Consider the following 26,917-nt stretch of genomic DNA (forward strand, 5'->3'; position numbering starts at 1 on the left):
TTAATCTAGGAGTTCCCTGGTGGCTCAGTAGGTAAAGGATCTGATGTTATCAATGCTGTGGCCCTGGTTACTGTTATGGCACAGGTTCGATCCTTGGCTCAGGAACTTGAAGGAGAAAAAGAAGAACAACAACAACATCTGATGTTTAGCAGACCTATGGCCCCCCCGGGGGGGGAAAAAGAACACATTTCCCAGCTTCCTTTACAGCTGCTTTGGTCATATGGCTAATTTCTGGTCATGGGATACAAGCAAGGGTAGTATTTCAACTTCTGGAAACTGAATCCTGAAAAGAAGAGCCCCTTCACTCCTTGGCCTTCCCGTGAGCCTGAAGGCAGATGTACTGTCTGAAGGGAGACCATGAGACGGATCACAAGACAAGGGGAATGGAGGCTGCACAGGACGGAATAACAACATCTGTGACTGTAGATACAGAACCCCATCAAGAATTTCCTGGCTCACAATTCAGCACTTCTGGACATTGTACAAAATATCTTTAAATTATTTTGAAATACGACAAAATATTTAAACTACATTCATGAACAGAATGACACCCAAAACAAGGATTAAGGGGGGATATTCTAATTTTCTTTAATACAGAAAGCTAGGAAGGAACAGATGACCCCAGCAAGTGTATAAACATACAGAACATAAAGCTCTTGACTTTGATCACAGGGTGATCAGACAGCATAAACCATTACCTTCAGTGGGACAAGTCTCAAGCCTTGGCGTTCCCGTCTTGGCTCAATGGTTAACGAACCCAACTAGGATCCACAAGGATGCAGGTTCGATCCCTGGCCTTGCTCAGTGGGTTGAGGGTCCAGCATTGCTGTGGCTGGGTGTAGGCCAGCAGCTGCAGCTCTGATTTGACCCCCAGCCTGGGAATTTCCATATGCCGCAGGTGTGGCCCTAAAAAGCAAAAAAAAAAAAAAAAAAAAAAAAGAAAGAAAGAAAGAAAACCAAACAAACAAAAAAAAAACAAAAACAAAAAAACAAAACTCAAGCCTTAGAGGCAGAGGAAGTGAGGCCAAGAGGCCGAACGAAGTCCACGACTGCCTCCCTTCACAGCTGAGGAAGTTCCTAGCGTGACTCTATCCCAGGTCTTCCGCAAGCATGAATAAGGGGCCGCACGTTCTGCACAGCGGCACTCCGAGCAGAGCACAGGCTGATGGTGTCCAGTGGCACCACTCAGGAGCCCCTCTTTCCTCTCCACGTCCCTGTGGGTTTGATCTTAGGATTTCTTGAGAGAGAATATGGGGGCTGTCCTCCAACAAAAATACAAGGACCACTGATGAGCAAATTTTCTGAAACAGTCTATCATTTGTCTACGTTAAGGCTGATCGGAACCCACACAGTACGAAGTCCTCAGAACACACTCTACATTCTACCTCCCGCTGGAAGGAAGACGCGATGTCACAGCTTTGCCTCCTCCTTTCCACACCATTAACCGCGGATAAAAAACAGAGCACACAAACGTGCCTGGTCCATTCTCTGCCGTGGAGATTTACCATCCAAAGATGTAAGGTCTCCTGCTCTACCTAGAGGACGCCTCTCCAATTTCAAAAGAACAAACCCAGTCCCTTGCAGAGGCCCACGTCCTATGGGACATCAGGGCTAGTTAGAAAGAACTGTCATGACAAGCCATTAAAAATCTTCAGCAGTCCAGACCTACCCTTTAACTCAGCAATTCCACGTGTAAAGAAAGTGAGCAGAAATGAAAAAATATTCACCACTACCGTTTACAATGGAGAGTTTCTGGAAAGAATCTAAAATTCAACGACCTATAACTACTTACATGCCGGTATCTACTGACCCATGTGGGCATCTCTAATGTTTTCTGTGCCATGCCTAACCCCAACCCTAACTCTAGCCCTAACCCTAATCTATACACCCAAACTCTACCCACCCCCCTGAAAAGGCTTAAGTTCACAAAAACATGTACTGAAATACTTGTCACAATATGAGAGAAAAAATGTAATGTAATATACATACTTCTTTATTGGTTCATTAAGTAATAAGATTTACTAGGCTGTTCCCCAATCAGCTTCAAAATTAATAAATTACTGAAAATAAAGATGTAATGTGTTACCCACCCAAGTTCACAGTTTCCCGAATTCTATTCACAGTCCCCTAGGTTGACCATGGATCCCAGGTTAAGAATTCCAGTATTGGGAGTTCCCGTCGTGGCGCAGTGGTTAACGAATCCGACTAGGAACCATGAGGTTGCAGGTTTGGTCCCTGCCCTTGCTCAGGGGGTTAAGGATCTGGCATTGCCGTGAGCTGTGGTGTAGGTTGCAGACGCGGCTCGGATCCCGCGTTGCTGTGGCTCTGGCGTAGGCCGGTGGCTACAGCTCCAATTAGACCCCTAGCCTGGGAACCTCCATATGCCGCGGGAGCAGCCCAAGAAATAGCAACAACAACCAAAAAAAAAAAAAAAGAATTCCAGTATTAATGGCATACTAAGCAGCAATAATGACTCAAATTGATCATTCCTGGCATGGCAATGAATTCAAGATATGTTATCTTAAAAAGTATTATTATAGGAGTTCCCTTGTGGCTCAGCGGATTAAGGACCTGGTGCTGACACTGCAGAGGCCCAAATTTGATCCCCGGCCCAGGAACTTCCACATGCCACAGGCACAGCCCAAAAAAAAGGCAGGGGAGGAACGATTACCAAACAGTGAATAGCATAACCCTACACATGTTAACTAAGGAGAGCAACTGTTCGACAAAATATGAGCAGTAATTTGGTGGCTTTAATCTTTAACTTTCGCATATCTGAATACTTTGCTTTTCTTCCATCAGAATGCATATTTTGGGGTTACACCTATGATATGTGGAAGTTCCCGGGCCAGGAATCGAACCTGTACCACAGCAGTGACAATGTTGGGTCCTTTACCTGCTGAGTCACCAGGGAACTCCTGAAAATGTATTCTTTGCTCGTCAAAAAGAAAAAATTAAAAATGCAGGAAGGAAAAAAATGGGGAAAATGGGAGAGAAATAAAAAGGACTATCCTCAAGTGTTAAATGCACTCAAAGGGCAAAGGCAAAGAGCAGCAAGTAAATTCTAAGGAGAGAAAACAAAAATGGAGCACCTCCAATCATTACAGAAGTTAAGTAACAGAAGTGATGTTGAAAAGAGCTGGAAACCCAGATGTCGAGGCATCAGCCGACAGAGCACTGAAAATCCCAGCAGCAGGGACATAACAGAAGTAAAATGCATGACAAAACTGAGAGTCTCTGGAACAACGAGCCTCCACCAACCACGATCTGAATGCCAAATGCGATTATGCCAACATCTATTTTTTTGGATAGTTTCCGGATATTTGAAAGCATTCTAGTTTATGAGCCTGACAGATAACAGCCCAGGGTTGTTCCCCCTCAAAATATCTTCTAGCCAGTACAAGAGCAAACTGGAAATCAGGTCTCCATTGTCTAGCTGGAAATGTGAGGTACAAGATCCCTTGTAAGGAAGAAGCATAATCTCCCCCCAAGTCTAAGTGCTGCTGGAGTTAATTATCAAAGGCAAACTTGAAATCCTTGGGTGTGAATAGCAGTAAGTAAAACACTACTTTTCCATTAAACTGTTCCTGACATTCTAAAAATACAACACATCAGGCAAGACCTCTTTGCAACATTTTCTTTCCCTCTACTAAAGAGAAAAAATTACAATCACCTAAAGTGATTAACAGTCCCTCTATCAATCTGATAACTGCGCAGAACCTATGTGGGTTTTCTTTGCGGGGGGGCACAGGTACACCCATGGCATGTGAAAGTTCCCAGGCCAGGAATCGAACCTGTGCCACAGCAGCCACCCAGGCCGCTGCAGTGACACCGCCACATCCTCACCCCACTGCACCACAAGAAAGCTCCCCTATGTCTGAGAATACCAGCACGAATGGGATTTCGGGACAAGCAAAGTTTAAACAGCACCTAAGAATAATAGCCTGTTTCAGAGCCAACAGTTATGTACAGCTTTACAAATTAAAATGTTAATGTAAAACTTGAGAATAATGAAAAGCAACATATTGAAATAATTTTTTACATCTGCATTATAAATTAATCCATTTCTCCTTTTTCAAAGGAACTTACAGTCATAATCAAAGCCCCCCCCACCAGCCCCCATCTCTACTGAGGAGTGGAAGTGGGCCAAGCCCACCATGTGTCAAGCACCAGCACCTGCCCAGCGCACAAGGAAAACCAGAGCAACGTCCTCGGCCTTCAGAGAGAACAGAGAACAATCAGATCTTGCCTTTTACCATTCAGTTTACACTTCATACTAACCACGGCCCTGGACGCCACTGCGAGGGCACTCCTTGCAAAGACAAATGAATAAAGAAATTTAGAGATAGGGGATAACATAAATTTAGGGGTTATACGAATGAACAAATGTGGACTATCGTTCACATGGAACATATAGTGTGCTGCCTAATCAATTTGAGCACATGTTTAATGATGAAATAATGAAAAAGATTTAAAGGTACTAAATATTTAATGCAAACATAATGACAGTCACTAGGTATGAATTTAAAAGACTTGGTAAAGTGACTTTAGAAGTTCATCCATTTTCACGCATTTTAAGCATTAACTTAAAAGGACCAGGTACTGATCGACCCCCATCTATTTTAGGGTATTTAAAATTCATTACAAAGTGTATACTAACAGAAACATAGGAAGAAGTAGAAAAGAAAAGCCTGTATTTTTACTTTTTCTAGCATTTAGGGAATTCAGTTATCTCCAAATAAAAACTCAGGCACATCTGAAAAAGAACGGATGTGTATATGTATCACTGAATCACTTTGTTGTACAGGAGAATTTATCACAACATTGTCAATCAACTATACTTCAATAAAAATTAAAAAAAAAAAAAACCTCACACACATACATACCTATTCTGTGGTATTTAAATGTTTTGCAAAAGGAAATCATTTTTTTTGGGGGGGGGGGCCCGCACCTGCAGCACGTGGAGCCAGGGATTGAACCCAAGCCACAGCAGTGAAATGCCGAATCCTTAACCACTAGGCCACTAGGGAACTCCAGGAATCATTCGTATGCAAATAAATTTTAAAGTAACTCAACAAACACAATATACTGCTCCATCTTTAAATTCACAGATAATATTTTTAATTGAGGGAAGTCTGGTTTTCTCAGCTGGTAAGCTGTTGGAATAAATAGAAGGCAGTGTCTGGAGAGACGACAAACACATGGGTCAATGTCAAATACAAGCCAATCTCTGTCAAGAACAGAGCCAAATTCCTGCATTTCAATTTAAACGACGTTATCCAACCCAAATACCACCATGCCACTTCAAATCAAAAGTGTTTCCTTTTAAAAAGAGCTTTTTTACAAAACTCATAGAGTATAACAGATTAAACAAGTCTTTCAGCAATTTTCTCAGCCACTACAAAGCAAGGCATGGATGTATAATTATAATAAAGGGAACATTTAACAATTAATTGAGCCAGCAAATGCTAAACCTCCAGAGCTTAGGAGTTCAAACGCCTGCTCACTAAGCAAAAGGGCAAAGGATTTTAACATAACTGCAGGAATTCTCAATCCAATTAAACTCTAGGTAAATATAAATCTTGTTCCACTGTGATTGGGACTCTATCCGTCGTCACAGTCCAGCCGATCTTAGTACCCAGCTTGGAGATGCAAACAAAAGAACTCCCACCTCTCTCTGACCTCTCCCAGGCCACTGCCTCATCCAGTTCCTCTAAGGTTCCATCTGAACAGAAGTCTTCAGAAGCCTGGCTTTCAAAACCAACCAATGAACAAGACTCCCCAACACGGAGCACACAGCTGTGAAATAAGAACCTCCCTGGAGATATTCATGATCTGTACCTGCTTATCTTCACTAATTCACTTTCTTTCCTCATTCAGATTCCACACAGAGGATATGCATGTACATTCTCTCAAAAAGAAAACATAAATAAACACACAATTTCAAAGTGTCATCACCCCAGCAAATACCTTATTCATAAAGCATCATTCTGTGCCTCTTAGAGTTTGATAGGAAGCAGAAAGTTACAATGTAATATCTAACTGGTTTCAAAAATACAGACAAGTAAAAATTCTTTAACTGGATAAATAAAAAGCAATTATATATTTTTAATGTAGCATAAAATACTAGGTGATAGAAGAATTTTAGGAATTCTAATGGGCAGAACTAGAGGTTGAGGCAGGAAACCCACAGAGCAAAGACTGGCACTGTGGCCTACTGGTCAAATCTGACCCACTGCCTGTTTTTATAAGGCCCACAAGAATGGTTTTTACATTTTTTTTTAATGGTTGGAAGAAAAAAAATGAATATTTCTTGACGTGTGAAAATTACATGAATTGCAAATTTCAGTGTCCGTAAATAAAGTGCTATTGGAACACAGCCACCTCATTCATTTACATCTTATCCTTTGCTGCTTTCATGCCACAAGGGCAGAACTGAGTGTACGGCCGACAGCAAAACTGAAAATGTTTACTCTCTGGCCCTTTACAGAGAGAGTGTGCTGACCACTGCCCTAGAAGTACTTACTCCCTGAGTAAGTCACACAGCTCAGCTGATGATGTTTTTACAGGGTTTTTATTCGGTTCCTGACACATGTGCTCAGAAACCTTCTGCTACAAAATGCTCAAGAATGTCTCCAGTGGTTAATATCAAGCACAGAGGCCTGAAGATTAAAAAGTAAACCTTTGAGCCAATGCCTACCCAGTAACAGAGTGCTCCTAACACTGCACTTCCAAGCTCCTTATCACCTTCTCCATCTGAAAACCCAGCTCCTTCTATGAATCTAGATCAAGGATGGCAAATATTCCCATTCCTGCGCCCAAGAACCACAGTGCCAAGCGATCAGAGCCCTCCTTCCAAATGGGCTACATTCAGCCTGGATCACCTCCTGCAGGAGACAAAATCCATCTGCGTCCAATTAGACCATCTCTCCCATTCTTCTCTTCTGGTTTGGACTTTAACACTCACTTCTCCTTTGCATCGTTCTTATACCTTTTCTTGTGTGAATCCCATGTTTGGAACATGCCAAAGAGGACAACAGTGCAGAAAAAGTGGAATGGGTATGCTTGCTCTCTGGGATCTGTGGACAGGGCATTAGCAGGCCAAGTGACAGACCATCAATTAAATAAAACAAAACTGGGCTTCTAAGTCTCTCTTTTTTTTTTTTGTCTTTTTGTCTTTTTGCCATTTCTTGGGCTGCTCCCGAGGCATATGGAGGTTCCCAGGCTAGGGATCATTTAAAATAGGAGCTGTAGCCACAGGCCTACACCAGAGCCACAGCAACTCAGGATCCGAGCCACATCTGAGACCTGCACCACAGTTCACGGCAATGCCGGATCCTTAACCCACTGAGCAAGGCCAGGGATCGAACCTGCAACCTCATGGTTCCTAGTCGGATTCGTTAACCACTGAGCCACGACGGGAACTCCTGGGCTTCTAAGTCTCTTTATCAAAATAAATACTGAGTACGAAGGGGTTCTTGATAAACTCTGCATCCTGCTCCCCCGCCCTTTTAGAAGTTTATATAATGCTTTACCTAAACTAGAAAGATGTAGGCTCTACTGGGACTTTAAAGGTCGGGGCGGGGGGGGGGGGGGGGGGGGGCTCTCTGTGTTTACCAGGATAAGCCAGAGCTTCTTAAGAAGCAATTAACTCAACTTAGTCATCACTACCACCGAGAGAAAAGCTTTCTATCAACTATGACAAACTGAAACCAAGAGCAAGAGGCAAGTCCAGTTCAGGTGCAGACACAGAAACACACCCAACGAGGAAAAGGGAAGGCGCCGTGACTGAGCCCTCTGAATGACGTCCTGGGGAGCTCACGGTCAACAGCAGCCGCAGTAACGGCGGAGCAGAGGGGGCTGAAAGCTCAGCAATGTCTCCACGCAGAGTGAACCTGAGCCAGGAATTCCACGTGGTTTCCACACTTCACTGAGATATTTTCTCAGCACAGACAGAGCAGCTTCCTAGGAAAAGTTCTGGCCTGAGTCTATACCTGCATCACAGAAAAACTTTATGAGCGCTTATCACCACAGGGCAGGCAAACATTCCAAGGAACATTTTAGACATCCTGAGGATTACACAGGCCTAAGGAAATAGAACCCAAGATCCTAGCAGAGTCAAAGACGTTCATCTTTGGAGAGGAAGCACACCTATCTTAGGAACCCATCATGTTCAACAAGTCTCTAGAGCCAAGAGCAAAACTTTTTTAAATTAAAAAAAAAAAAAAAGAATCAAGCAGTCAACCATGAAAGAGTTGTAGACGCTGATAAATAGTTAAATTAGATAATGTGAGGCCAGAAGCCACCTCCTTTTAAGGGCTTAGGGACAACAAATACCTTCCATCAGAAGGTACATATCTTTTCAACCGAGTTGAGTTAAAAATTAAGTAACCCCAATTTGGTGGTAATTATCTCCTTAAACTGATATACATCTTTTATCCCTGAGACGATTTAGAATTAGGTAAAGAGGAGTTCCCGTCGTGGTGCAGTGGTTAACGAATCCGACTAGGAACCATGAGGTTGCGGGTTCGGTCCCTGCCCTTGCTCAGTGGGTTAACGATCCGGCGTTGCCGTGAGCTGTGGTGTAGGTCGCAGACGCGGCTCAGATCCCGCGTTGCTGTGGCTCTGGTGCAGGCCGGCAGCTACAGCTCCGATTGGACCCCTAGCCTGGGAACCTCCATATGCCGCGAGAGCAGCCTAAGAAATGGCAAAAAGACAAAAAAAACAAAAACAAAAACAAAAAGAGTTAGGTAAAGAAAGATTTAAGAGAATCAAAGTATATTAACAGTTTGGGGGGTAATAAGAAGTCAGGATTTGGTATTTTTATTCTTTTTAGGGCTGCACCCACAACATATGGAAGCTCCCAGGCTAGGGGTCGATTCAGACGTGCAGCTGCCAGCCTACACCATAGCCACAGCAATGCCAGATCCAAGCCATGTCTGCTGCAAACTACACCACAGCTCACGGCAATGCCAGATCCTTAACCCACTGAGTGAGACCAGGGATTGAATCCGCATCCTCATGGCTTCATTTCTGCTGAGCTGCAATGGGAACTCCCTTTTTTTACAGCAAAAAGAATGTGGCTTAGAAAAATATCCTTGTCATTCCAATTTTTTAAAGTAACACTCCCCAGGACCTTATCATATTCCTGGTTCTTTATAAAGAAGCCCCCTGTGTATGTGTAAATACTCATGTAATCCCCTTGACAGCCCTTGAGGTGGATACGCTAATTCCCATTTTACTGATGAAGAAACAAGGGCACAGAGGTTGCCCCTTGCCACTACCCGCCTTCCCAGTGGTCGAAGGAGAGTGATCTGTACTACCTCTCTGTATAAAACTGATTCAGATGGGCAGTCAAGATTGAAACCTAAGTGACTTTATGCATAGCACTAAAATATCAAAGGCACTTTTCTAGGTTCCCCTAATTTATAGTTATGGTTTATTTCATTTAAAAAAGCATGACATGGAGTTCCCATTGCGGCACAGCAGAAACAAATCCAACTAATATCCATGAGGATGCAAGTTCAATCCCTGGCCTTGCTCAGCAGGTTGGAGATTCAGCACTGCCATGACCTGTGGTGTAGGTCACAGGTGCAGCTTGGATCCCACATTGCTGTGGCTGTGGTGTAGGCCGGCAGCTCAGCTCCAATTCAGCTCCTAGCTTGGAACCTCCATATGCTGCGGGTATGGTCCTAAAAGGCAAAAAGTAAAAAGCAAAAGCATGATGTACATTGAGGTTTGTGTTAAAAGATCCCTTAATGATACATACCAAATATTATAGTCTAAATGTTGACTTTATAAACAAGACCAATCATAATTCAAAAACCCCTTTTTAGTGACTGTTAAAATTTGTCTGGGAGTTCCTGCTGTGGCTCAGCATGTTATGAACCCAACTAGTATCCATGAGGATGTGGGTTTGATCCCTGGCCTCACTCAGTGGGTTAAGAATCCGGCATTGCCAGGAGCTGCACTGTAGATCCAGTGTGGCTCGGATCTGGTGCCGCTGTGGTGTAGGCCAGCAGCTACAGCTCCAATTCGACCCCTGGCCTGGGAACTTCCACATGCCACAGGTGTGGCCCTAAAATATGTGTGAGTGTGTGTGTGTGTGTGTGTGTGTGTGTGTGTACGGGTGAGTGTATAGTCTGATTTATGAAAGGGATAAGATTTGAGCCAAAAGGGATAAGTTGAGCCATGTCTTTTAATTTGTAACTTTAACAAACAATACCAATTTTTCAAACCAATGTAAATTTTCTAGATAGTCTTTTCTATGCATAAATATCAGCCTGAGGACCCTTCCCAACAAAGTCCTTACATCAACCACTCTGTACATGTGTTTACTGCCCAACTCCTAAAGGAGGCACAGCTGAGACATTCAAGACCGGCCACTCGAGAAACAGAGGGTAAACACTCGGGCATGTACTCGCCAGCCGTGCCAACTTGGGGAATGAATAACAAATCGCCTAGAATGTGTCAGAGACTTTTCTGGGTACATTGATAAGCTAACAGGGAAAAACACCCCTGTCCTTCTGGAGTGGACCAGCAAGGAAAAGACACAAGAGAAATAAATGGGAATGGCCATATTTAAACCAGGTGCAAAACACCAAGGGATAAGAGACGCTAAGATGGTGTTGAGACTCTCAAATCAGAGGTCCTCTTGGAGTCAGGCTCAGGCTAACAGTGGGATCCAGGTGGGCAGATTACCAGAAAGCCACATTCCTGAATTTGATGATTAACTGCTCGTAAAAATGTCTTCGAAGGGTTACCCACCCTTTCACTTACACCTGCCATTATCATGGGTGGTTTTAATGGCTGTGTATAGAACATTTCTGTCTGCTTTGGAATATACAGGTTTCAGACTACACTGTGGTTCCCTGTTTCTCATGTAGACACTCCTGCTGTAGCACAATATACATGTCACATGCTGGGAAAAATCTCATTTTCTTTAAAAAAAAAAACTTACTAAAAATAAAAGGGCGTATATAAAATACAGGGTAAGAGGCATATTACTCAAAACTTTGCAACTCGGAAATCGGGTCACCATTTTTTGAAAAATCACTACGTATAACCTCAAGAAATAAGACAGCCCAGCTCAAGCAGCCACTCAGAGTGGCTGAAGGGTGCCGATGGGAATATTTAAAATGCAGAGAAACAACAGATGCTGGCTTGAAGGCACCAAAACAGTGCAGATTAACACAGGCTTCTGCAAAGGCGCGCACAGCAGGGCATGGGTGGGGCACAAATGAGCCTCCAAAGCAGGTGCTCACCTTTTTATATCACTTTAGAGAAGAAAGGGCTCTCATTGGTGCAACAGCCAAATTGAAGGTTTAAATTCTCACCTACTTCTTCCTTTTCTGCTAATGTATAATCCTGTATTACACCACATAATTACAGGCTGTAATTCTACCCCCTCTATCACACACTTCTTGCCTAGAAAAAGCTGCTTATGAACCAGCACAACCCGCACCTTCCGCTGATGTGGTCCCTCTACTTACCTATCATATGCATAGCAAACCCAACTATTTCTAAATGTCCATGTGCTATTCTAGTTCTCCCTGGATCTAGTGCCACAGTGTAAGTCTCCTGATGAAGCAGTATCCGCTGAGCACGTGTGGTTTTTCAGGCCATCTCCCATCCACTCCCCACCAAACAGCTCCCTAATTTCCCTGAAGGAAATGACTGCAGCCCCACCACATGCAGATGGGGGAGGGGGGGCCCACACATCAAGAGCTCTGTCTTTTTTCATCCAAGACAAGCAATTCAAGCATCACCAAGTGAATTGACTCTTCTGAGACTGTAACTTGAGCTGGAAGACAGCAAGACAGGAAAAGGCCAAAGGGTGACTATTCGGGTACCAGCACCCAGGGGGAATCTGAGAAGTTTCTGCTGGCCCCAAACTGGAACCGCCCTCTGAGGCAGGACTGCACCCATTCTGTGAGTTACTCTATCAGCAAATTATTTTTGTGTGTGATGTAGCCAATGGTCCCCAGCTGACATTTGAAAAACTTTAACAAAATATGTTCACATGTATTGGATCACATAAACTGTATTTTCCCTTCAGCTGCAAGGTAAGGTTTCAAATCCAGTAATCAACATTAGCCTAAATAGTCTGCAAAAACTTCTCCCCACTCAGCATACCCCCCTCAACTATTATGCATTTGCCTTTTTAACGGGGGGGGGGGGGGGGGGGGGGGGGGGGGGGGGGCGCACGCACACATCCAAGGAATGCAGAAGTTCCTGGACCAGGGATTGAAATTACCCCACAGCAGTAACCAGAGCCACAGCAGTGACAATGCCAGATCCTTAACCTGGTGAGCCACAAGGGAACTCCAACAATCAGGTGAGATAGATATATCGCTCTCTCTCAAGTGATACATATATGAGTATGTATATATGTGCTATATGTGTATGTACACATGTATATACATACACATGCATACATGTGTGTGCATGTATGATGTGTATCAAGTATATTATATATATATATATATCTCAAGTGAGTGATGGATAAACAATTTCTGGAAGCAGGCAAAATATAATTTAGGAGTAGAAGAAAGAAAAAGCAAATTATTCCATTTGCATTTTCTAAGAAATAGGCCTATCCAATTTTCATTCGACACAAGTGTGTTTATTATTTTAATTATCTTCAGCAGTTTTGCATGTATCCACCCACTCTTGGCTTTTTACCCAATTCTCACAAGCCTGTGCCATCTTACAAACTGGCTGCATGGCCTCCGTTTCCCCATATGTATAACAGGGAAACGGTGACTCATGGGTAGAGACAATTAGGACTGGAAAGTCTGTCTGGATTCAGGTACACAGGTCCCTCTGCAATGAGGCTCTTGAGAAGATCCAAATCTTTCCCAATCGACTGGCAGGAATTTAATTCTACAGCCATCTCGATTCTTCCTGAGAGACATACGCTGTGTTTCATACCAAAACCTCCTGCCATGAAAGAGTATCTCCTTCTCTCCCTTTTTTGGATCTGCCTAAATGCTGGTCTGCTGTAAATAAGTGACAGGTGTGCTGGGATGCGGGTTCCCAAGGCGGAGCTCTCGTTTTCTATTTGTGCATTAACCTGAAAGAGAGTGGGAAGCAGTGATCTAGATCAGTGAGTCTCAAGCTTTAACGGGTATTTCAATCACCTAGGAATCTTTTTTTTTTTTTTTTGGCTTTTTTAGGGCTGCATCCACAGCATGGCTGCCAGCCTCCGCCACAGCAATGCTGGATCCAAGTTGCATCTGCAACCTACACCACAGCTCACAGCAACACCGGATCCCCGACCCAATGAGCAAGGCCAGGGAGCAAACCCACATCCTCATGGGTACTATTCGGATTCATTTCTGCCGTGCCACAACAGACACTCCCTTACCTGAGAATCTTGTGAAAACAAAAATTCTGACTGAATGGATGTGGGGTGGAACTGAGACTCTGCATTTCTAACCAGCTCTCACGGGATGCCCATCTGCAACCAACACCTAACACTCAACCAGGTGTCTAGAGTACGTGTTTCACTAGACTTTCCTGTGAAACAGAGAAAGACACGGTTAACCAGTTTTAAAATTTCTACTGCTTCCCGGTCTCTTGGTTAGAATAACTTCAGAAGTGTCTTTGGTTTCTTCTACCCTCATAAAGTAATAACTTCTACATTTTAAATTCTTTTCTTTTACATGTGCAGGATTTGAATAACTTCCTAATGAATACTAAAAAGCAATAATTTCTTGAGGCTTGGGGAAAAAATAAAATTTCAATAGAAACAAAAAATAAAAATTAATACAATCCACAACTGAAAGTACTTACAATGGGATTAAAGATAAGAAATCCACTTTCACAACTGTTCCGAGGACACACAACTGAGAGAGGTGAAGCAGTCACTAAAACTCGGGTCACTCAAACCCGAGTCCACCCAGCAGCAAAGCTCTTTCTGCCTGTTATGGCTGAACTGCATGGCCCCAAAATTCTTAGGTTTAAACTCCTAACCCCCAGTACCTCAAAACGTGACCTTCTTGGAACGAGGGTCACTGCAGATGTAATTATTAAATGAGCTAGGGCTGAATCCACTATGACTGGTGTCCTTTTTATAAAGGACAAATGCGGGAGTTCCTGTCGTGGTTCAGCAGTTAACGAATCTGACTAGGAACCATGAGGTTGAGGGTTCGGTCCCTGGCCTTGCTCAGTGGGTTAGGATCCGGCATTGCCGTGAGCTGTGGTGTAGGTCGCAGACAGCTTGGATCCCATGTTGCTGTGGCTCTGGCGTAGGCCGGTGGCTACAGCTCCGATTCTACCCCTAGCCTGGGAACCTCCATGTGCCGCAGGAACAGCCCTAGAAAAGACAAAAGGACCAAAAAAAAAAAAAGGACAAATGTGAACAGACACAGAAACAGGCACCAAGGGGAATGCCATTCGAAGATGCTGTCAGGCCAGCACAAGCCACCAGCAGCTGGGAGGGCCAGGAATGGGTCCTGCAGCACCTTGATCTTGAACTTGCAGCCTACAAAAGTGAGACAGGTGTCTCCGTTGTTTACGCTACTCAGTTTGCGGTACTTTATTCCTGTGAACCATGACAGCCCTGCAAAGTCGTGCAGGCCCTCACTGTGCTTCTTCCCAGATAAAAAAGTCTAAAGAGGACTACGCAGATACGCAATTTCACCCAGCCAGTATATGCCAGGGGACGATTTTGGACTTGATCCTACTGGCCAAAGGGATCCATTGAAAAATCTTTAAGCAGGCTAATGTTACGGTTATTAAGTGCAAACAATCTTGTAACACAAATCAAACCACTGTCATTCACACTTGTCCTGAAGGTTCCTATACGCCAGAACTTGTGTTTCTTACCATACAAAAAAATATTCTTGCAATTATCAGAAAAACTCTCGTCCCTGCCCAAATAAGAATGCCTCTAAAAAACACCTCATGTGCATGTCACTTCTACCTAAAATTCTTTCAAATATAAAGGTATAAAAAGTTACAGATCAAATTACAGAGCTTTAATTTTCTCTGAAAATGTTATGTCCCTGGAACACCAAATGCCGCAGTTATGTTCTGCTTTATTTAAGAGAATGTTTATCTGATTGCAGTTAGATAAGCTTTCAATTATGCAGAAAATTAAAGCTTTAAAACCAACTTCAGCCTCCTAACTGGTTAGAGAACAACCCTCAGTGAAGAATCAGTAGCTACATGTTAGGACATAAAATCTGGTAACACTCATCCCTTTTTAAATAGGAATTTGAACCAAAGAGAAACTACGCATTTTTAAAAGCTTCATGTTTTAACCTTTAAAGCAAATTTGTCATTGAAGTATAACACACACACAGAAAAGGGGAAAAGCAAAACAAAACAAATACCACACAAGAGTTCCCATTGTGGTGCGGCAGAAAGGAATCCAACTAGGATCCATGAGGATGCAGGTTGGATCCCTGGCCTTGCTCAGTGAGTTAAGGATTCGGCATTGCCAGGAGCTGTGGTGTAGGTCGCAGACGCAGCTTGGATCTGGCAGTGCTGTGGCTGTGGTGTAGGCCGGCAGCTGTAGCTCCCATTCAACCCCTAGCCTGGGAATTTACATATGCAATGGGTGTGGCCCTAAAAGACCAAAACAAAAAACAATAACCAAAAAAACCCACACAGCAAAGTGAAAAGCATGATACATCCTCACATAGTGAATAAATCCATGTAACCAGCACTGTCAACACAAAACAGAACACGACCAGACCCTGAATGTCCCTTTCATGCTCTGTTCCAGCCACTAGCACCCAGCACGGCAACTACTGTCCTTACTTCAAAACACCAAGGGTTAGTTTTACCGGTTTTTTTAAACTCCATTTAACAGGAATCACACCATATTAAACTCTTCCATGTTCACTCAACACCGGGCTTAAGAGTCAACAGCTCATAAATATATGCGCATGCATGTATATGAGTATGTAAAAGTCTTTTATACGCAAAATTTTAACTTCTTGAAAAATTTCATTTTGTTCAAGAAAGCAAAAGGAACACAGGCATAACTAACTTGAAAATACAGAGTCTTGGATCTTTTTCCTCCTCTCATGTCCATGATGGAGGTTTCTGATATTCTAGGAATACTCAGGGTAGATGGGAGAATCAAAAATTATCAGATGAAACGACAGAACACAAGAAACAGAGAACCAGCTTAACAAGCACGCTTTTTTTAAACGGCCACACCCACAGCATATGGAAGAAGTTCTCAGCCGAGGGACTGAACCTGAGCCAGAGCTGCAGCAATGCCAGAGATGAAACCCGAGCCTCTGCAGTGACCTGAGTCACTGCAGTCAGATTCTTAACCCAGTGCGCCACGGTGGGAATTTCCTTAATAAGTATTTTTTAAAGGACACTTTCCTTGTCAAAACAGCAAGCAAACTGATATGTCACAATGAAAAGATGCCTCCCAACAACTTCAATTTAATTTTGTCACTGTTTTACCTGATCAAGGAATAAAGGAATCACAGTCACTGACTGAAAACAATGGCTATCCTGTTGGTGGGAATATAAACGGGAAAACAGCATGAAAGTTCCCCCAAAAATAAAAAACATGACTACCATGTGACCCAGCAATTCCACCTCTGGGTATGATTCTGCGAGAAATGAAACTGCTACCTGGAAGAGCTATCTGCACCCTGAGATGGAGTGTGGCATTTTATTTATAAGCACCAAGACCCAGAAACAACCTGGGTCCCCTGACCTATTTAGACAAAAGAAAATGTGGTATAGATATACAATGGAACGTTATTCAGCAATTTAAAAAAAAAGAAGAAGAAGAAGAAGAAGGAAGGAAGTCCTGCCATCTGCAACAACACAGAGGAAACCCAAGGCATTAAGTGAAGTAAAACAGTCAGACAGAGGAATGCTGTATGGTCTCACTCCTGTGTGCAATCTAGGAAAATCAAGCTCCGAAACTGAGAGGAGTGGTTCCCAGTTGGGGAGGGAAATGGGTGAAGGTAAACTCCAGTTCTAAGATCGGTAAGTTCGGGGGATGCCATGTACAGCACAGCAGTTACGGCAAAGAATACTGCAGTGTATAGTCGAAAGTTGCTAAGGGAAGAGCTGGGGGGGCAGGGGGAGCACACCTGCGGCATATGGAATTTTCTGAATCCAAGAAGCAGCTGCGACCTAGGCCACAGCTGTGGCAATGGCAAATCCTTAACCTACCATATACCACAGCGGGAACCCTGAGATGAGATTTTAAAAGTTCACACCACACACAGAGAAAATGGTATTATGTGTGGTGAGGGATCTATTATTAAGTAACCTCATTGTGGTAGAGTCACTGTGCAATAAATACATACATAACAACCACTGGATTGCATATCGTAAAAAATTCTACCTTGGTAAAGCTGGGAAAAGACGGAAGAAAACAGAAGAAAGAAATGAATATGCCATCCCATGGCAAACTTTAGAAATCAATATCCCATGCGAAAGAAGCCCGCAAGGGAAATCGGCTGCACCCAGCTGCGTAATAAATCAATTTGTTACCATGACAGTCATCTCCAAAGGAAGGAATGGCGGACAGACAACAAAGAAGGCAGATGAGACACCGAGGCAATATCGAAACAGAGCCCCACAAGGTTTTTGTCTTGCTTTTTATTTTCTAACAAGTCTCTTAAATCACTCATCGGGAAATAAACGATTTAAGACGGGCCTCCAGAAGCATTATTCAAACTCTGACATCATTCGTCAGTCAGTACATTTTTGAAAAATATTTCCAGAAACTTATTTATTCAACAAATATGGAATACACACTACGCATACACTAAATGGTGGTAGATTCCTGGAATTCAACGATAAGCAAAAACAGAGCTGCTGCCTTTATGGAGGAGAGAGACAGCTATGAATCCTAAACTAGTAACAGAAATAAATAGAAAGTTCCCGTTGTGACTCAGCGGTTAATGAATCTGACTAGAAACCATGAGGTGACAGGTTCGATCCCTGGTCTCGTTCAGTGGGTTAAGGATCCAGCGTTGCCATGAGCTGTGGTGTAGGTCGCAGATGAGGCTCAGATCCTGTGTTGCTGTGGCTGTGGTGTAGGCCGGCAGCAACAGCTCCAATTAGACCCCTAGCCTGGGAACCTCCATATGCCACGGGTGTGGCCCTAAAAAGACAAAAATAATAATAATAACAATAATTGGAGTGTCTGTCGTGGCACAGGGGTTAGCAAATCTGACGAGGAACCATGAGATTGAGGGTTCGAACCCTGGCCTTGCTCAGTGGGTTAAGGATCCGGCGTTGCCGTGGGCTGTGGTATAGGTCACAGATGTGGCTCAGATCCCACATTGCTGTGGCTCTGGCGCAGGCCGGTGGCTACAGCTCCAATTCAAACCCTAGCCTGGGAACCTCCATATGCCACAGGTGCAGCCCTCAAAAGACAAAAAAAAAAAAGGAGGAAAGAAAGAAAATCATTACTGATATAAGTTCTAGAAGAAAAGACACATAATGCCCCGACAGTATCTACTAAGGCAACCTGGATAATGTGGGAGGGAAAAGAATAGTAATTAAGTGTATGGGGAAGAGGAGGGCTCAGTAACCAGAAGCAACAATAAATAGGTGCAAAGGCCCTAAGGCAGGAGGTAAAGTCCCCTATGCTGAGCTGCTAAGGGCAAAATAAAGACAACCCCAGAGATGAGGAGCAGGAACGAAAAGGACCAGTTGTAGATTAAACCTTAGTTGGTGACAAATTCTAAATACCCAATATCTCAATGAAAGTTCATTCATTTCAGACCAACTAATCTGATCATAGGCCTGTCCCCCTAAGATAAGGAAGTATAGTTATATAATATCCCCCCCCCTTTTTTTTTTTTTCGTTTTTTAGGGCCATATCTGCAGCAGATGGAAATTCCCAGGCTAGGTGTCAAATCGGAGCTATAGCTGCCAGCCTACGCCACAGCCACAGCAATGCAAAATCCGAGCCACATCTGCGACCTACACCACAGCTCATGGCAACGTCAGATCTTTAATCCATTGAGCATGGCCAGGGATCAGACCCGCATCCTCATGGATTCGCTTCCACTGCGCCACAACGGAACTCCTATAATATCTATTTTTATCCTCATGGTATCACTCACTGTTAGGTTCATTCTTAATGACATTTTGGGAAGTATCTATAATTTATACTTGAGTATTAAAACCAATTCAGAAAAGGAAGAAGGAAAAAAAAATCTGTGATTTAAACACTGAAGAAACAAATGAACAGATAAGATCTACTATTAGAAAATAATACAGTGAAGAAAGCCTTTATGATGCCCCATGAGGTCCCTACCGAAAGGCTTGTAACTAACCTTACAGAATCTCTGCAACTGGGTAAAGATAACGGTGTTTCATCACTAACACAAGAGTAACTTTAGTCCTTTGCACCAAGAAAGGAAGACAAAGGAAAAAACAAAAATAAAAATGAAGCCCAACCTGGGAATCTAATCACAGTACCCTACTTTTGAGTCTTCGGTTTAGGGAAACCTAAGGAGTAGGCAATATTCTTCGGAAGGGATAAGCAATGAGATCCTGCTGAATAGCACTGGGAACTACATCTAGTCACTTATGACGGAGCAGGATGCAGGATAATGTGAGAAAAAGAATGTATGTGTGTGTGTGACTGGATCACTCTGCTGTACAGTAGAAAACTGACAGAACATCGTAAATCAGCTATAATGGAAAAAATAAAAAGCATTTTTAAAAGAATAGGCAGGAGTTCCCATCGTGGCGCAGTGGTTAACGAATCCGACTAGGAACCATGAGGTTGCGGGTTCCGTCCCTGCCCTCGCTCAGTGGGTTAACGATCCGGTGTTGCCGTGAGATGTGGTGTAGGTCGCAGACGTGGCTCGGATCCTGCGTTGCTGTGGCTGTGGCGTAGGCCGGTGGCTGCAGCTCCGATTGGACCCCTAGCCTGGGAACCTCCATATGCCTCGGGAGTGGCCCAAGAAAAGGCAAGAAAAGACAAAATAAAATAAAATAAAATAAAATAAAAAGAATAGGCAATATTTTAAAATCCTTCATTTAGAAAGAAGCTATTTGGAGAAGGCAGCTAAAGTCAATGAGCTTCAAATGCATAACCCAAAAGAAATGAAACCACTAGAAACGCAAAGACAGTTTCCTCACCAAGAGTCAAGCATCCACAGACCTGGCGGGATGCACACCCCAGGCCACAGCACGGCTGCCCACCCAAGCACGAGGGGCGCTTCTTAGGAAGTGGTTTTGCTCTGGGGGCCACAGAAAACCTTCAAGGCGCTTCGGTGTAGACCCTTTAGAACGTACTTAGCTTCCACAGAGGCTGTATCTTTTTCACCTTTCACAAAGGTCCTCAGACTTACTGAAGTCGTGTCTGCCTCCCTAAGTACACGGTTCTCCCCGAAAACAAGAACTTACTGTTTTGTAAATAAGCCATTAGCAGCCTCCCTCCACAGAGTCTTCTAGTCAAGCAGGAAGCATTTCCTATCATCCTGCAGAAGGTGCAGTATAACTGAGCAACAGCTCTCAAACCAGCTTTCTCAAAAACAGTTTTTTTCTTAGGGAGATTATTTAGCAGAAACAAGCTGCCATAGGCCCATGAATGGGAAAAACCACCCCAATGTTACAGAAGTGTCCTGAACAGCACAACTTCCCCTCTCTCCCAAGAGGACAGGACATGGATTTGACACCAATACTCTGGGGAGGCGTCCCCACTGACCCAGGAGTAACCCTGCACCGAGACGAACTGGCATCTACCCGGCAGCCGGCCTTCTGACAGTGATCCAAACAATCGGGGTGCAAAGCGAACTGGTGCTGATCAAGAGAACGGGGTAACAATAGATCTTTCCTTACTTTCGAGTTTCCATCTTACGATCCACCCAAGGTCACACACACTGCTCCTTTCTCGTGATCTAGAACCCAACAGGTCCATAGCAAGCACTCTGTGCTAAGTCCAGAGTGAAACAGGCTCTCCAGTGGCTAAAGAGATTCTGACTGTCCCAGAACTAAATCTGAACCCAAGACCCTAACCTGCTGTAACCTGCCCATTACCAAACTGCTAAAAGAGGGCTCTACCGTCCCTACACCTCAACTCAGACAATTTTTTATCACGTAAATATCTTCTCGGTTATTCGTCAACCAAAAAACTATAGTTGTGGATACAGGCTTATCTGTTTAAATTATTTCTATATGGGGGAGGCGGAATCTGGTCCTTTATGTGACATTCAGAACAATGACTGCACTCCTCAGTAAGACAACTGTACTAGGTTAACGACGTAATCTCTTGAATCTCCCACTCAAGGAAAAACTGGGAGGCTTTTCATCCGTTAATTACACCTCATGAAATGTGCGTCATTCCTCGGCACTATTAGCAATTCAAACAAACTGATTTTAGCTAGTTTTACTGACTTCTGTTTTGTTTTGTTTTTAAAGTATCTTCATACACACAAAATACATCAAGTGAAAGAGAAAGGTTTTGCTGGTGTCCAACAGGTTCTGAATGACTTGTTTCTCTGGATCTCATCTAAAAGCTGGGCCTGCCTCTCTCTGAACAACTGCTATAAATACACCTCAATATACTGAGTGAACAGAGTAAGTATTCTTTCTCGGGAAACAAACAAAGTTAGCTGCTTCCTCTGTTATCACTGACTGGAGACCCTGAAGCTCATGCTTTGAAAGAGGTCCCCAGGAGGAAGGAACCTTGGTCTGAGCGTCATTAAAAAACACCTTTCTAGCTTCTGCTCACTCCCGTGGCCAATGGAAAATGACCTGCTTCCAGGAATTTTCAGGTTGACCTGTCCCACCCCAGACCCCACTCTGCAGAGTCTCACTCAGCACAGCCTGCTTCGTGTTGAAGAGAACAGGCAGGTGGGAAGCGGGAAGATGAGAACTGCGGAGCAGATGGTGAGGGAGAGGACAAGCAGCAGGAGAAGACGGGGGACAGGGCACACACGTGCCCCCAGCGGGACGGGGAGGGCGGCCTGCGGATTCCCTGCCCCAAACCCCGAGCTGCTCCTCGGGGGGCTCCCTGCCTGCCTCCATCCGCATGCTGACACAGTTTCTCTCGCACGGACCCCGCCAAGACCCAAAGGCGCCTCACCTCCTGGTCTGTAGACAACGTCGTCCTCAGTGATGTACGATGTTATCTCGCCAGTGTCTGTCCTTTCATAACGAGACTTTTTTTTCGGGGGCTTCTTCTTGTTCTTCTTTGTGGACTCCTCCGTAGTGGCACTGTTGTTGTCATTGTCCTCATCTTCGCTGTGATCACTCTCAGCGTAATTCTTGGCTCCTCCTTCCAAGGTGCAGCTCCTGCGGGGCCGGGAGTTCTCGCTCTCCCTGGCTTTGTCTCTCTTCTCCCTCTCTCGGTCCCGATCTCGGTCCCGGTCCTTCTCTTTGTCTTTGTCTTTGTCTTTGTCAGCTGTCATGATTCGCCACGTGCCTTCTTCTGTCCTCTCACGGCTGGGCCTCCGTGAAAGGTAGACAGTAAGCCTGGGCTTCAGTCTTCTGAATTTCTCACTCAATTCCAGGGAAAATCCAACCACTCCAACCACCCCAACGTGCCAAAAATGCTAGAAGAGAAAAGAGAGAGACATTGGTTTCCCTTTAACATGTTCTCATATCTCCTTCCTAAGGAAGCTTTTGCTAAATGAACCTCTTACCCACACTTTAGCACTAAACACGCATTGGCCACAGGAAAAAAAGTTAGGACAAGGGACACAACGTTTAAACGTCAACAGTTTTTGGCCCCCGCTAGCATACAGACTGGATTTTTCTATCACACCAATAATAATAATAATAATGCACAGGACTAAACTATACTTTCTGTACACAAACTGTCTTCCGCCTTTACCCTGGGAAGCAACATATGATAGGTACGATTACACAAGAGGAGCTCCATAATCCACAGTATTAATTTAGAAAGGAAAGAACCTGACGTAAAAATTAGTTCCACTTGAAAAAACAAGTCGTTCGGATGGCCATGGAACATGCCTCAGAACATCTGACAGTATACTAGCTTCTGCAGGCTCTATTTCCAGAGCTTCTCCCAAGAAAAATATAAGAGAACTCAAATAAGAGTGACAACCACAAGCCAAGATTCTTTTGCCTTCAATCATAAGTTTTGACATCTAAGTCTACCATTACAGGTTTTCTCCAGGGGGAAAAAAATGGTTTCTCTAAAGATATATTATCTCCGCCTCAATAAAACAAACAGCTTCCGAAAACAACCTTCCATCTTTGGGGAATATTAGGTGGTTTATACACTGTTCCAAATTTCCGCTATTAATAGTTTCCCTAATAAACTTCCCCCCTGAACTAAAACCCCAAAAGGAAAATCTCAAGTTAAGAATTTATAATGAGAAGAGTGAATCCCCAAATCCAACCCACCACAATTCTTACAAAAATTTTAAAGGGGGAGGGGGTATTATATTATTTACAAATCAGTTTTGGAACCGTCATAATAACCAGTACTTTATCTTTTATCATCTTCTCCAATAACTCATCTCATTCACTCAACAATCTATGTGTCAGGTGTTCAAAAACTAAAGATACCGTGAAGGAAAACCGTATGGTCCTTGTCCTCAACGCTCTAACGCAAAAAAAAAAAAAAAAAAAAAAAAAAAAAAAAAAAAAAAAAAAAACAATTGATCAGTATGAGAACCATCCGTTTCTCATGTTACTTAGGCCGGGATAGGAAACATATGCAAATACACAAAGATCGGTCCTCTTAGACAACAACAAACAACTCCATTTGTAATTACATGCCTGAGACGCAGAGAAAATTCTCTTTGGTCATGGCAAAACCATAAAAATTATCACATACTCCCTCCAAAGCTCTTAGATCAAACCTGATGCCCGGGAGTTCCCGTTGTGGCGCAGTGGTTAACGAATCCGACTAGGAACCATGAGGTGGCGGGTTCGGTCCTGCCCTTGCTCAGTGGGTTAACGATCCGGCATTGCCGTGAGCTGTGGTGCAGGTTGCAGACGCGGCTCAGATCCCGCGTTGCTGTGGCTCTGGCGTAGGCCGGTGGCTACAGCTCCGATTCAACCCCTGGCCTGGGAACCTCCACATGCCGTGCGAGCGGCCCAAGAAATAGCAACAACAACAACAACAGGACAAAAGGCAAAAAAAAAAAATCTGATGCCCAAGAAGACCTTCCTATAAGCACTTCAAATATCCTTAGGCACTCAGGAAAATAAAAAATGTTAACCACCACCTTTGGGAGAGAGACCAATGAAGGAGCAATAATGCTGACAATCTCTCAGCAGAGTCAGCGGTGAAAGCATGTAGCAAAAGCCTAAATTGCTTCCTTCTACACAGGAAACACACTTTCAGATAGGATCTCAGTTTTCTAAACATATTTCCAGAAAACGAAAAATTATTCCAGTGCCTGCAAAAAAGCTCTGCCTAGATGAATCATCTGCTAAACAGACAGTAATAAATTCCCAAGTCCCAGTTGACCACTAGTGTTAGCAATTGAAAATACACAAAGAGACATATTACTTTCTCCACTGGGCTTAAGTTTAGAGTCTGAACAAGCCAATCATGCAAGAAAGAAAACCATCAGCTAACACAGTTGTTAAAACAGTCCTCTTTGACATTGAAAACATACCATGGTCTATAGGGAGTCTAAAAAGAACAAGGAGCTTAGGCTGAAAACCTCTCAGATGCAGTTTAGGACAGACATGTTTCCGGTAAGTTAAAGAAAAAAATTGTTCTCCCTAGGGTTCAAAAGATAACTGCTCCAGCTAATTGTGTAAAAACAGTTTTTCAGCACTCAAAAAAGAAAAAAAATGAAGTCCAAATTGTGCATTCAACATTACTCCCTTACAAAATCATATACCATATTTCCATTTAGAAAGAAATTTGAATTTTTTCTGCCAAGAGGTAGCAAGAAAGAAAAATTCAATAATCAATAGAGAAAGCATCCACAAAATGAAACCCTCTACGTGTGTGTACATGTGCATGTGTGTGCGTCCAACTTTCAGATAATGAAGAATGTTGATAATCCAAAGCAAAAGCCAATCCAACTACCGTTTATATCTGACTCTAAATAATACCTCTGTGGGGATATTTTTTCTCCTCTGCATTTACCACACTAACCATAATTTCTCTGAGCCTCATTATAAAATGATCAACATGCAACAATAATGCGACACTTGAGGAAAGGGGCCCACAAGGGAGCCAGGTGGCTCTGAGAAGGGGAGCTGTCACTTCAACATCTTGGAAATGATCTACTCAGTAGACGAGACAACAACAGACTACAGGAGGGAATAAGCAGAGGTCACCTACACAAGGCCACACAGCTAGTGACTGGAAGGCAGCTCTTCCAAAGGCGACCCCCCCCCCCCGACCTCACTACACCTGCTGCCCCGGTCAAGGTCATAATCTCTACCTTCATAGGTGCCATCTTCTCCGACAAGCAGCCATGCTGATAATACACAGGCAGTTTTAAGAAATACACTTACTTTGACCTCTCCTTCCCAAAAAGAAAGTATTTTTCTCCAGTAAAAAAGACAAAAATAATGAGAAAATTCATTGAACCAATGATCAACCCAGTTAAACATGCCAACATGGTATAAGACACTTTAACAAATACAAGGGAAAAAATCTAATCTAAGGCACATGTCATGTTCAAAACAATCTTCATTTCCTCGTGAACAAACTCCACCGAATGCTTACGATGCATAGTGTGCTAGGTCCTGCTCTAGGCATGGAAGAAACAGAGAGAACCACATGCCAGCTTCCCTGCCCCGGGGGGACTGACGTCCCAGGAAGTGGGGACACACAAACAAAAGTCTCCGGCGGGGAGCCAGTGGGGACAAGGGAGTACCAGAGAAGTGCGATTCCGAATGATGGTCTGGCTTTGACCCCAGGTAAGAGTGAGTCCAGAGGAAATGTGGAGACCACTCCCGCAGAGAGGAAACGTGAGGCAAACATCCAGAGGCGGAGTAGCCCAGGTACATTCGATACACAGGAGGCCAGCTGGCCTGTGGCCGGAGGAGCAGAAGACTGGTCGGAGAGGAGTTCAGAGAGGAGAAGGGGCTGAATCCAGCTGAGCCCTGCAGGCCAGCCTAAGGACTCCAGTCTTTACTCAAATGCCATGAAGTGACATAAAGGGCACCTAGCCACAGCACGCATCCACGTAGCAGAGAAAGACCTGGTCTGACTTCGTTTGCGATCACTCTGGCTACTGAGCAAAAAAACCTAAAGGGTTGCCAGGGCTGCGGCATGATGATGGGTAAGGGTGGAGACGTAGCGCAATAACCCAGGTAAGAGCTGAAGGTGGCTGGCATGGACCAGGGCAGAGGGTGGCAGAGAAGGGGAGAAGATCTTATTTCCTACATATATTTTTCCTCCACCTTTTTTTTGGGGGGAGAGGGGGTCTTTTAGGGCCATTCCTGCAGCATATGGAAGTCCCCAGGCTGAGGATCAAATCGGAGCTGCAGCTGCTGGCCTACACCACAGCCATGCCAGGGCCAAGCCACATCTTCGACCTACATCACAGCTCATGGCAACGCTGGACCCTTAACCCACTGAGTAAGGCCAGGGATCGAACCCGAGTCCTCATAGATACTAGTCGGGTTCATTAACTGAGCCACAACGGGAACTCCCTCTTGTATATTTTTAAGAAAAAAGTCAAATAGGATGTGACTGAGAGGTGAGGTGTGGGAGAAAGAAGACAAGAGCAACTCCAAAGTCTCAAACATGAGCAACTGGACGGAGGAAGCTGACATGACCAAAGTTTGGGGGAAAAGTTCAAGTATGAACACATTGAGTTTGAGAAGCCCATTAACACCACATAAAGATTTCACAGAGGCAGAAGGCCAGGCTAGAGATAACAATTTGGTTTTTAAAGCCATGAGATTGAGTGAGATCACCAAGCGTGAACAGCTTTTTCTGATAAAAATTTCAAAACCCACGAAAGACATACACATGACTCATACTTGAGTGCCGAGGATACCCAAAACA

At 43.9% G+C, this 26,917-nt stretch overlaps 1 protein-coding gene across 3 annotated transcripts in view; it reads right to left on the reverse strand.

Moving 5' to 3' along the window:
- Window positions 1-26,917, reverse strand: part of RERE (arginine-glutamic acid dipeptide repeats) — a 404,974-nt gene that overhangs the window by 236,709 nt on the left and 141,348 nt on the right. For all 3 annotated transcript variants that reach the window (XM_047791579.1, XM_047791577.1, XM_047791578.1), the window contains exon 2: window positions 22,046-22,514. In XM_047791579.1, the coding sequence (XP_047647535.1) occupies window positions 22,046-22,370 (325 nt within the window). In that variant the 5' untranslated portion in view covers window positions 22,371-22,514. The remainder of the gene's footprint in view (window positions 1-22,045; window positions 22,515-26,917) is intronic.

Source organism: Phacochoerus africanus, chromosome 8 (genome assembly GCF_016906955.1).
Source record: "Phacochoerus africanus isolate WHEZ1 chromosome 8, ROS_Pafr_v1, whole genome shotgun sequence".
Classification (NCBI taxonomy): Eukaryota; Metazoa; Chordata; class Mammalia; order Artiodactyla; family Suidae; genus Phacochoerus; species Phacochoerus africanus.